At 33.9% G+C, this 13,204-nt stretch overlaps 2 protein-coding genes across 3 annotated transcripts in view; one reads left to right on the top strand and one right to left on the bottom strand.

Annotated features, from left to right (window-relative positions):
• Positions 1–3,174, top strand: part of LOC126977933 (mitochondrial potassium channel ATP-binding subunit) — a 31,160-nt gene extending 27,986 nt beyond the window's left edge. For both annotated transcript variants that reach the window (XM_050826627.1, XM_050826628.1), the window contains one exon: positions 1,710–3,174. In XM_050826627.1, coding sequence (XP_050682584.1) covers positions 1,710–1,805 — 96 coding nt within the window. In that variant the 3' untranslated portion in view covers positions 1,806–3,174. The remainder of the gene's footprint in view (positions 1–1,709) is intronic.
• A 4,246-nt stretch (positions 3,175–7,420) lies between these two features.
• The window catches only part of LOC126977997 (neuronal growth regulator 1-like), a 477,303-nt gene continuing 471,519 nt past the window's right edge, over positions 7,421–13,204 (bottom strand). The window contains exons 7-9 of the mRNA XM_050826732.1: positions 12,266–12,400; positions 11,310–11,526; positions 7,421–9,995 (exon numbers count right to left, since the gene is read on the bottom strand). Of these exons, the coding sequence (XP_050682689.1) occupies positions 9,880–9,995; positions 11,310–11,526; positions 12,266–12,400 (468 nt within the window). The 3' untranslated portion in view covers positions 7,421–9,879. The remainder of the gene's footprint in view (positions 9,996–11,309; positions 11,527–12,265; positions 12,401–13,204) is intronic.

Here is a 13,204-nt window from a genome sequence, read left to right as displayed (position 1 = left end):
GAGGGTTATCACTTTAAAAAAACATATCAAATTGTTTTTGACAGTACTTCGCCATCTGTGTCTCTCTTTGGCTACGTGCATGAAGTCCAGTATCCAGAGATATGCGGATTTGGTCAGACCATCTTATAGGGCGACCTTTGGAGCGTCGTCCGTCTACCTTCCCAATAACCATCAGTTGTTCGAGGTTGTGGCCATCCTTTCTGGCGATATGTCCAAAGAACTCTAAGATTCCACAAACATTAAATGACCAATAGATGGATATGCGATATATCCATATATCTTAGTATGTCTGTGGTATTGCTGTGAGGTCCACACCTTTAATGAGAAAACGTTAGGTCACTGATAATTGAAATATGATAATGAAATATTTAATTTTTTCTTTAATTCTCTTCTTTTCTTTAATCTTATTACATTCTAAATTAATAATCTTACCACTTTGAAACGAAGAAAATAAGAAAATGGCTGTTTTTCAAAGTCAAATTTTTAAACTAAGCGCTTTTTAAACGTCATTATAAATATTTATCTACACCCATGCTTTAAATCCTCTATTAAAGATTGTAATAGTTATTTACGCAACTGTTGTGTAATAAGGGGTATTAAAACACGAATGTGGATTTATCTCACGAGGCGAAGCCGAGTGTGATAAAAGTATCACATGAGTATTTTAATACCTAATTATCAACAGTTGCGTACAAGACTTTATCTACACCCAGAATATGAATACTCTAAAAGATTCTGGAACAGTTAGCTTACTGCTAACATTAAAACACCAGTCCTAGTAGTAACCTAATATCATTCGTTACTGATTATATACAAATAATATAAGTATTAAGAAACAATTATTTATTTTAGTAGTAATTTACATTTTGTATAGTGCAATAATTAAAATTCACTCGAATATAATGTTCTTTTGCAGCGTTTAAAATGAATCACTCATTTTTTGTAAAGAAAACAATAAAAATATCGAAGAAAAATGGCGGGGATTCGAATAACCTACTTTTTTTTACGGCACGCGACGTTCTGGGAGTGTGGAGCGCGCGTAAACGAAAATGTTCTTTTTTTGAAATTCATACAGATACCACGCATCGAGCAATAAGAATGTGGCTGTATGTTGAAACTCTTTGCGCATGAAGGGATAAAAAAAAACATAGGAGTGTTGTTATGAAATTCAGTACAACATTACAACACTCTTTTGGGTGATGTAATGGTTATTAGAACATTGGGTGTTTTAATGTTGGCAATAAGCTAACTGTTTCAGAATCTTTAATAGAGGATTTAAAGCATTGTTGTAGATAAAACAGTTAGCTTAGTGCCAACATTAAAACACCCAATGTCCTAATAACCATCATATCATCCAAACGAGTGTTGTATTGAAATTCAGTACAACATTATATCATCCGTTTTCATAATAACAGTCCTTTGGATGATATTATGATTATTAGGACTGACTTTTTTAACGTTAGCAGTAAGCGAACTGTTTCAGAATCTTTTATAAAGGATTCATATTATGGGTGTAGATATAGTCTTGTATGCAACTGTTGATAATTTGGTATTAAAAAACTCATGTGATAATATTATCACACACACATTCGTGTTTTAATACCCCTTATTACACAATAGTTGCAAAACAAATAACTATTACATCTAAATTACTTAATCTACCATATTATGTTCGGGAAATGTTGACCAAGGACTGAATTGTATTTCAGATGGGAACGCATGACCAACTGAAGAAGCAGAAAGGTCACTATTGGAATCTTATCAAGCAACAAGATCAAGGGGCTGACGACTCTAGATCTCTATAAGTACCTTACCTCATGATTTAGCTCAATTTTATTTATTTATTGGTGCCTTTACGCAGTATTTGTGGTAGATTGATAGATTTAGATTAGTTAAATTAATTTCAATGGCAAAATTCTATTCTCATGAATTTATTCTGCAGCACCGCCCTTTTATACAATCGGCCTGTTGTGATTGGTCGGCCGTGGTGAAGCCCCGCCCCTAAACCATTTTGTGGAACTTGGAATTAACAGTAAAGATTATTATTTATAATATTTAAATAGATATGTTTCTTTATCAGTTTAAACCGTGTATAGAGAAACTGTGTTGCTTATATTTTAATGCCTCAAATTTATACTGCTAGTTGTATAGACTGTTTCAATCTGAATCAACCATATTATATTATGATGGCTATAAGCATGATGACAGATTTTGAATCAGTTTCTAAAATGTTGGTCTCAACAGAACTGCGGTGGTGGCGAGAATATTGTTTTTTAAAGGGACTAAAAGAAATTAAAAGTTACTCACAGTCTATATTATTTATTTAATATTTCGATCCGATTGCATGAATCATGATCACGACAGAACTGCAATAAATTATATAATATCGTACCTGTGATAATAATAATAAATAAATGCGAAATTCAACCCGCACCACTTGACGTCTGGCATTCTACGACCGCGCCTTTTCTCGCAAAACTTCTTGCCTCGTACAGCCGCGTTTGGAATCAATTACTGGCTGCAGTATTCCCGAATCGACTTAGGGACCTTCAAGCGTAGAGTATATACTCCTTAGGCCGTCAACGCGTCTCTTGATCCCTGGTGTTGCGGATGTCCATCGGCGGGTGCCTCACCACTACCCGCCACGTGAGCCTCTTGCCCGTTTCTTCCCTTTTACATCGGCGTAGGTAGTATTTTGGTAAGGGGGGGAGGGGAGTAGACAAACCAATTTAATAGTACGATCTTATAAAATTCGCCTACCTATAGAATTAATTTTATTTTTGTTTATTAATAGGCTACCTACGTACCTACTAATATTACTTGTGAGCATTCCTACATTTTCTAGAGGGGGCCAAGATTCCCCCCCACCCTCTGCTGTGAAAAAAAAAACAATGCTTAAGTCCGCGATCATAAAAGTTTGAAAGCAGAATTGCTTTCGGCTTAAAAGTTTATCGCCGCCTCCGCATGTCTGCTGTGATCATCGTCCATGCAATTGACTCGAATAATCGGTGTCGCTAGATTATTTAATTTGGCGATGAATTAATTTCGCATATTTGATGAATTTTATATGTATTATTGATAGTTATATGTTTAAAGTGGAATTTTATGAGACGGCTTATATTAATTTATTATTTAGTGACATGTTAAGGTGTGAATAGTAAATTTGTTGAATTATTTGAGTGTTTTATTAATGTTTTCTGGTAGTTCGTTATATTTATAGAGAACTAGTGGACCCGAAGTTGTCCTGTCCAATTAAAATATATTTATTTTAGTCAGTTTAGTAGAGTCGAAACCAACAACCATTCCTGTTGTTTGGCATAAGAGCGACAGAAGGGGGGATGATTTCCTGTCAGGTGACGTCTGTACCCATATATATATCTTCTGATTTCATATAAGCAATAGAACTCAGATGGACACGTGAATGGCAGGAGATCTCCTGGGACTCCTCTCAGTATGGGGGTACCACAAGGGTCTATTCTCGGACCGTTCCTCTTTCTTATCTATATAAATGATCTTCCTAATCTTATAGAGAAAAAACATTTGAGTGTTTTATTAATGTTTTCTGGAGATTCGTTATATTTATAGAGAACAAGGGGACCCGAAGTTGTCCTGTCCAATTAAAATATGTTTATTTTAGTCAGTTTCGTAGAGTCGAAACCAAGCATAAAAAATCCATGGAAAAGCTCAAATGATTTCTGTTGTTTGGCATAAGAGCGACAGAAGAGGGGATGATTTCCTGTCAGGTGACCTCTGTACCCAATCCTCCTCCATTCATCATCATAAGTTGCACAATTTGTCCAATTATTGTAAGTAAAATCGTTAGTAATATAAGTAATAAAACAGCCGCATATACCGCATAATTTACATTTGCATCTATTTATATAATTTTTAAGTGTTTCATATATTGCATTTGTAAAGTACAACACATTGCAATACTATCAATTTCACGGCTGTTAATGCCGAAATATCGCAGTTGTAGTGGCATTATAAAGTGGCCGCAGAACTATAGAACAGAATGTCATACGCTTGTGCCTTGAACTTGATCGAACCTTGTTTTTATCTATACAAAATCATTTTGCTAAGAAAAGAAAGCAACTTATTGATTTTACCCCGTTTTGAAAAAATAGAATTCTCATCAGATCTCAACATTCTGAGGTCCTAGGAAGCTTCCCTAACTATTCTCGCGAGGGTGTTACTGTGTGTGTGTGTGTGTAAGTATGTAAACCTATAACTTTTGAATGGTTTGACCGATTTCTTCGCGGTTGGTTGGTTCTAAAACGACGCATTAGATATTATATACTGTTTTTCTATTTTTTTTTATTAGTCACCTTTGGGTTTTATTCTTCTCTCCAGGATTGCGGCAAATATTCCGATGTAGTCCAAAGAATACGTGTTTCGGAGAACGTTTGATTTAAATAATATAGATACTATGATTTGAGCCAAAATTCTGAACTGTACTGCAATCAAGCCCATCAATTTCAGTCATAAGTCTCAAAGCAATAATTGCTTGCACATTATAACTACTCACAACACAACACAGAAAAAGGCGCCGCTGTGGTGCCCATCAAACAAACAAGCAAAACTTTTTATTTCGTAGGTATATAACAGCTCGTTCCGAAGGCAGATTTCCTTAGAGAAGAACGAGCAAGAAACTCTAAGGATGCTCTTTTCAAAACAGAATGGTATTACAGATTCTTATTTCCAATTTAATTTTACAAATCAATTCAATTATAATATAATATGCAAAGTGATGCAACAAAATACACAGAAGTCAATTACTAAATGATTAAGTCAAAACGAGTAAGTCAAAAAATGTAAATTAATAAGTAAAAACATAGTTAAAGTTATTGAATACATACTTAAACTACTGGCGATCTACCTCAAAATTGTTAGACTACGATCGGTCGGCTCTGAAAGGCTTCAAGTATGTGTGATGATGGATCGTCATCTATGTAGAGTGTCACGATGACATAGATATTAGTTTTGCGCAAAATATATTTTTTTTAAACAAGGTAAGTGTAGGTCTGCTCTTAAATGTCAATGAAAAAACTCATAATTATTATTCAAAATTGCGAGTTTATTGGTTCTTACAAAACAAACGCGTTCTAAAGTTCTAATCTTAACTAAAGAGCTACTTTGGATGTTGAATCTGCATGACACTGCATGTCCTGAGCATACTTTTCATAAAATGGTACGTAATTACCGATTTTAGTTTATCATACCGGATTTTTTTCTCGAGATCGACTCAAAAAGCACTCGCGATCGACCTGTCAATCCCGTTAATAAAATAAAGGCATTATGCGAGCATTTTATTAGCTAATATATAAAAAAAATATAGTAACTTTTATTTTAAAAAATTGAAAAAATAAAAGAAATAAAAAAATATAAACTTGAGGCGATTCTTATATCTCTCTCACACACACACACACAAATACCATGTCTTATTATAAATATTGCAAATCCATTATTAGAAGTAAGTTCTAATTATTATTATAACCTAAACAAAAGTTCTGTGAATTTTGTGATGTATTAAATAAATAAATAAGTATCGATGACCCGTGAAGTAAGAATTGCATGTATCGACGTTGTCTTAGATACAGATACAGAGCGGTTCAAACTTCGGTGTCCCAGTAAAGTACTACGAGAACGATTTGGCATTGGATGGAGACATCTTTTCATTGTGTACTCTCTACCGCGGTATATCTAACAGCATCAACTTCGCGCTTTTCAAAGAACTCCGTACCTCGTACAACCAAACCGATGTTTCCAGGACGATACGACATGATACTTTCAAATAAAGTGAGTACAAGAGGGTATGCGACTTCCATCCAAGTACACTGGTCTTCTCACATAAAAATTATCATTTCATAGGTAGATATGGGATCGAAGCTTATCGTATTAAAGTCGTATTAAAGGCAGCAAATTACAGTACTTTTTATTCGGATTCATTGAATCAAATGTCTGGAGTTCACGCCACTATGACGTCATAAAGATGGCGGCATGTCCCTCTCCAACTTGCGGGGAAACCAGTTATGATGGAGACCAATTTTACGGTATAAAACTTGATACCATCTATGAGCCAATTACGACGTTATGTAAAAGGTAAGGTAAGGAGTCGTAAAGAAATGATTTTCGAAGAAATATTTATTGCATAGATACATAATCACCAAAAATTATTTGTACAATAAATAGTTTCAAGTAACACTGATAAAGTATTTACAATTGCTAATGGACTATTCTACGTACCTATATTATATTTACACGAATATCATCTACTGTGTATATCTGAAATATGAATGAGTTTTTATTATTACTTTCACGAAATAGGATTTGTATTACGTATAAGGTTTATCGATTATTTTAATTTGAGTTAATATGTGCTACGTACTAGGAGGACGTTTCACTTTCATTGTTTGTAACACAAGTTGTCAGATGTAGTCAACTCATTTAGTCTGTGCTGAGCGTTTGTAGAAATAACATGTTAAAAATTTGTCTTCATGTGTATTGAGATACTGTTGCACCATTCAATCTGGGAATAGTACCTAACTATAGCACGTAGAACATATTACTTAATGTTGAAAAGTTTTTAGAGCAGGTGTGAAATGATAAGAATTGTTTACCTAATTTTTGAAGTGAAAACTTCTTTATCATCGTTGTGATTTGAAAGTCGATGAAACGAAAAAGCGGGACAGTAAAACGAGACACATAAATTCATAAGATTTAACGTGGGAGAATATTTGATAGGGAGCATTATACTGTGTTTTGGTACCAGGCAATCATAGTTGAAGAAGAGATTGTCTTAAGACGCGAGTATACCTAAATATATTCTGACGTCATGCGAACGACGTATAACTACATCGACACCAGAACATAAATATGGTAGCGGTGATAGTAATGTCTTTCATAGCGGTTGAAATTATGTGTCATCCTAGCAACATGTACCAGGACTTCATATGCAGTTTAGAGGTTCGTGCATAATGCAGGTTTCACATCTGACATGTGTACTTTGTACGCACTAATTTTTTTTTTAATTCGTTTTATTTACTATACTATCTTCCATGGATAGATTCGCTACATTCATAGATTCACATAGATGTTTTTTCTTAAGTCGAAAAATTTTTATTAAAAAGTGTGTACTTATGTACGCACGCTAGAAGTTATAGGTACCTCTTTGGCGTATCAAAATAAAAATCCTTAAAAAATATTACTCCTATGTTACGTTTGTTGAAAGAACAATATTGCAATAAAGAAGGTATTAAATGCAACTCATGAAAATATTAATATGCCGCATAATTGAATTAAATAGCGTTTATTTAAACAATTAAAATTAAAAATCAATTTTTCACCTGCCCTAACAACTTACAAAATATTCTAATAAAAATCGTTTTTTGTCAAGATCAAATCAATTCAAACACTTAAATGCATTATTCTAATATTATTTATGTATTCCTTATTTTATTTATACTCTAGTTTGAAATGAACATTATTGATTGAGCGATTCAAATTAGATATATACATGGTACAGGTAAACAAGGAGTTCAGAATTTTTTGGGAATGTCCATATTTATATAAATATTTAACAATAAATGTGGGTTTTCAAATTATCGTATATTATTCAATATAAATACTTATAATCTGATTGAAATAATTTTAGATATAATATCCATAATAAAAATCAAATATTTAATTCATGTTACAATAAAAAGCATACACATTAAATGATTCACTACAAAATACAACAAATTTAACCAAATGGTATTCGGTTTCCATCAGGCAAGTTATGAGAATAATTAATATTAAGGCTCAGAGGCTCCATTATATTAAGGTTTTTAAAATATTATATAGCTACGTTATTAACTGCCGCTTAGTCAAATTTCGTGGCTTGTCTCCGCAATTCTTCTCATTAATACGGTATTTACAAAGTGACTCGCCGTATTGCTTTCGTTTTTTTCGATTTTAAGGTTTGAATCATATGAACAATTTTTAACTAATTTAAAAATGAATCATGAATAAGTGTCTTTCGTAGCTTTACTTAAGTTAGACCTAATAAACATTCATAACAAATATGTAAAACAAATTCATTAATAAAAACAGTAATTATTAGGTACTTACACAAAATAGTTTTACAATCTGTGTACATTTTCTTATGAGAAAAAGTGGCGAGATGAGCAAGAAATTCACCTTATTATGACCAATGTCCCTTGTCAGTATGTAGATGTTACGCCCTGCCGATTACAATCATTGCCGCTCAGGATTCTTGAAAAACCCAAAATTCTTTGCGGCATCACAATTGCGGTCGTCACTTTGAGAGATTAGATGTTAAGTTTTATTAGTACAGCAATTGCATTAGTTACAACCTTTAAACTGAAACGCAATAATTCTGGCTCATTAATGGTTTTACAGCAGAATAATGGCACCACTGTGGTATACATCTAGCGGGCATACTGCGTCAATACAGATTATTTTGTAGATAGTAGATATTTACAAATAACAATAAGCGGTTTTTTTTAACTATATGTATAAATCGATAACATATGATAATGAAAAATTAATTATAATTTTTTCGCTAAATAATAAAAAATATTATCGAAAAACCAAAAAATTACCTATGGACACTCAATGGAATTACTGCATACTTACGTTTTAATTGCTAATAATTGTATAGAACTTATTTTATCTTCCCCCTTTTGATAATTTACACTCAACACACCAAAAGAAGCATAACTTTAATAATAATAAAGTGCTACATTATTTATAACTATGTACTATGTACTTAAAATTTAGTAATTAAGTATATTAATTTAATACGGGTATTTGTTTTAACTAAGGAAGAAATTCGTTCTTTTAGACATGGTTTTCTACTGTTTGATTAAATATAAATTCCGTTAATACATGATTCGCCTAGTTATATTATATTACTTAATTGACTATTATGATTTGACACGTCACCACAAACTTTGTACAGCGGGGAAAGTAGAATTAGGGAAATCTTTCATAAAGTGATTAGATTTTTTAGTTCCTATGCAATGAAAATGATTGAATATTTATTATGTTACGACGTTACGACTGTTACGACGCACGACTTTGAGTGTAGCGTGTCGTAATAATAATATTAGTTTGTCACGTACAGATGCAATGAACCGTTACAAGTTGGTTCAATATTGGAAGATACTAACTTAGTAATTAATTACATACATTACTTTATTCACTGGTAAATATAGTCAATGCAGTTAATTTATTTTTATGTTCTTTTAATTTAACTGACCTTTTTGTGAGATTTGTGTGATCACACAGCAAATTTCAGTCACAAAACATTTCACAAAGACTCATGTACATGTGTTCGATTGTCTGTCAGAACACCGTCATTCAACATATTGTTAGTAATTTATATATTATTTTGTGCCAAGTTTGATGTGGCTGTAATTGTACCATACCACCATCAATGACTTAAAAGTTGCCTATGACAGAATACATTTTCATAAATGTCGTTTACTAAAATAAATTCATAATTAAAAAAGGTATGTGCAAAACATCAAACGACGAAAGTGAAAACTTCATCGAGGCGAGGTTAATAATACGAAATAAAACATTTTGTGTTGTACATCCACTAGGTAATATAACATTTAAAATATATATAATTATGATTGTGTATAATTTACTGTTTTTTTAATCAAAGCGTCTAAAGAAGCTTTCATTTCAAAAAAAATGTAACATAAATGCTTGAACTATTCAAATAATTATTCAAAACATTAAATGCTATTGAATAATCCAAAATAGGTCTCCGTGAAACGTATCGCTGCTTGATTTAGAATCACATTAACATTATTAGAAAGATACATTACATCTAATTAATGAAATCGTACTATAAACAGTCTACCGTCATCGCAAAACGAAGTGTATGATTACTGAAGTAAAGAGCAGTATGCAGGTGATGCTCGAGGTAATGCCGTGGATGGCGCTAGTGTTGCGTCGCAGGATCGCCGCCATCTTGTTACCTGGAAAGTTTGGAATATGCCGATGTTTTATTTTGTCAGTAACACATTGAAATAGATTTTTAAGATAATATAATATTATTATGCTTTCTAGCAGTATTAATTAGTTTAAGTTGAACAAAGTTGTGTTTTTTTTTTACAAAAGAACGTGACAAGACGAGCAGATCGTTTCTTATTATAATGCAGTGCCGATCAGGATTATTTTTTTAAATATTTATTTCATTAGATGTACCAACAATAACTCTAATATATATTTCAACATAACATTAACAATTTATTTGCACTTACATATCTACTAGTTCTAGATTGGTTATTCAAATTAGGTACATTCAACATTTTCATGAAATGAAAAAATTATGTAACTTTAAAATTAATTTTAATATGAAACTATACAATGAAAAATAATTATAATGTGATAAGATTGTGAAATTACAAAAATAAAAGTAAAAATTCTTGATTGATCTGAGCGGGATCGCAATCGGCACTGTACTGCTTGATGGCAGAAAAAAAAGAACCTAAAGTGTAGGTGCCCACCGGCATCCTGTTTAAAGAAGGCTGGTAAATAGGTTGTTGATTTATCAGCTGTCGATGTCCGCTTCAAATTAACAGGTTAATTTGAAACTTCATGAAGGATCGATGACAATGCAATTATTGAATTATACCCAGTTCCATTTTCATTCCCAGGATCTTCAGGGTTAGAGATTTTTTTATATATCCGATACCCACCAGTGTTGTGCCATAGACCAACGAAATAAAAGCGTGTCTTAATATATGCGCACACCAAATATGTAAATCCTTCTAATATCTTCCCTTTCTTGGCGTGAGTCCGTGCAGAATATATACATATATACCTATACTAGCGAACCCGACAGACATTGTCCTGTAAACACGTCTTAAGTTTGAAAAATCAGTCCAGCCGTTAGAAGGAGTTCACTAACATGGGCAGGAGTAATATATATGGACTGAATTGAGAATCTAAACCATTCTCGAATCCACTTGAACACACACAAAACTGCGCTCGTCACCTTGAGACATAAGATGTTAAGTCTCATTTGCCCAGTCATTTCACTAGCTACGGCGCCCTTCAGACCGAAACACAGTAATGCTTACACATTACTGCTTACAGTTGTGGCACCCATAATCTAGCCGGCATCCTGTGCAAAGGAGCCTCCCACAAGAAGTATATGCGACTTCTGAAATTTATGTATAGGGCTACTTTTTTCTTTCTACTGTTTTTTTGTTGAACTTGCCAAGTTGCCCATCATACAAAGCAACTTCTACCGTAAATCGTGTTAGATACGCAGACACAGTACGTACTTCCTTCAGACACGAACACGTGTATAGAGGCTGGCTCGGTGTTGCTAGCGCTGCACGTGTAATTCCCCGAGTCCTTGAGCGTGGCGCCCCGGACCGTGAGCCGTGACTGTGTCCGAGCCCCGGGCTCCGTCTCGACCGTGATGCCGCCGCGGATCGCGTCGTAGTTGATCATTCGGTCGTTGTGGTACCAGAACACGTACTGCGGCGGTGTTGGACTCTGGAACATCGATATTCCACCAGTCAGGCTGAGCTCTATAGAGGGTATCTACTTATACTTTGCTCAGACATTACTTACGTTAAACTTAGCTGAGTGTGATAAGACACGAACTTGACTTTTGTATTTGGCTGTCTTAGCTTAAGCTCAGCAGAATTTCAGCTGTCAAATGACAGATATAAGACAATAAAAGATTATGCTAAGCTTACCCTCAGCTAAGTTTTTCGTAAGTAAAGTATAAGTACGCTCTATAGATCTCAGCCTAAAATTTTGAGAAAAGTAAAATAAATCCTACCTAATAGTTACAATAATAGATCATTATTCATTGAGTTTTCATTGGGGTGCAATCACGTAAAATTACTGAATGTATCAGGAACGAACAATGTGCATTTCATGCCTAATAAGATTCTTAACACATCCTCACTGGAGTGTGAGTACATCGCATCATAGTCCAGGCATAGAACTCAACTTGAGCCCCTCTGAGGATTCTGCCCCTCTTAATGGGTAACGCAATGAAATCTTATGTGAAATAAGGGATGGAGGGAGGGGGTTGAGCATAATCTCACGACATGTCATCAAGAGGAGAGGGAGGGTCAAAATTCCAAAATCGCCTAACGTAATTTAGGGATGACCCCGCAATTTGTATGGACAAATTTACAACACAGGTAAATATAGCATGTGTTATAAAATATCAACTATCTTATATTAAGAACACAAATGCCTTAAATCTAATCTCACTTACCTTTTCAACAATGCATATGAGATGTATAACACTTCCTAGATCAACGTGGTGTTCTCCGGACCCCAATATAAACGCCTCGGGCACCACGATCTGTAGTCTAACGTAATGGGACACGATGCCCGTACGAGTGGAGACCTGAAATATTCAAGTGACGTAAATGAACTCGTCAATTATTTGCGAACAGGGATTTGGGGTGGCATTAGTAATTCTGGTGTCGCAACGTTATTTACATGAGTTTACTTGTTGGCCTGCGGACTTGCAACCCGTGCCAATATATTTAAATTTGGGTACATATAATTTAAATAGGGTTTAAGTTTATACGGATGTATTATACAATAAGTTAAGTCATCGTTAGTTGAGCGATTCCCTTGCAGCATCAGAATTAAGAAGTTTGAAACTGAAATATAAAGAATATTTCAGTAATTGGTGCTCACATTAACTACATGACGTCATCCAAATATCCTCAGTCCCTACGACAAAGGTTAGCCTTGCAGTATCATAGTAGATTGAAAAATTAAGACCAATGTGTAACGGTGTGCAACGTCAGCGTTGAGCAGTTGATACGCGATCAGTACAAAATATGCTATAATTTGTACAGTTTTTCACTGAAGACTGTCATTGAGTAGCGTTGTATTCAAAGCGCGGTCAAAACACAACTTAACGAAGACTCGGCTTATTAGACGTGGAGGAAGAGTTTTGTTTCAGACAGTTTTAGAGAGTGATTGTGACACTTAATTGTTTACGCTGATTTGCGTCATTACTTAATTGTTTGCGTCAGTGATACGCTGGTAAAACGTAGATAAAACCTAATGAAGTATAAAAAGTCAATTATTATACATTTTTAACACCAATTCATAAAACTGATAATGTTAAGAAGAATCGCAGAAACTGAATGTTGACGCCAAATGTTCTAAAGACCTGAAATTGCTTTTAGAATAA

Source organism: Leptidea sinapis, chromosome 46, assembly GCF_905404315.1.
Source record: "Leptidea sinapis chromosome 46, ilLepSina1.1, whole genome shotgun sequence".
In the NCBI taxonomy this organism is placed as follows: Eukaryota; Metazoa; Arthropoda; class Insecta; order Lepidoptera; family Pieridae; genus Leptidea; species Leptidea sinapis.
Note: the sequence above shows the minus strand (reverse complement) of the source record. Positions and strands in the feature narration are given on the sequence as shown.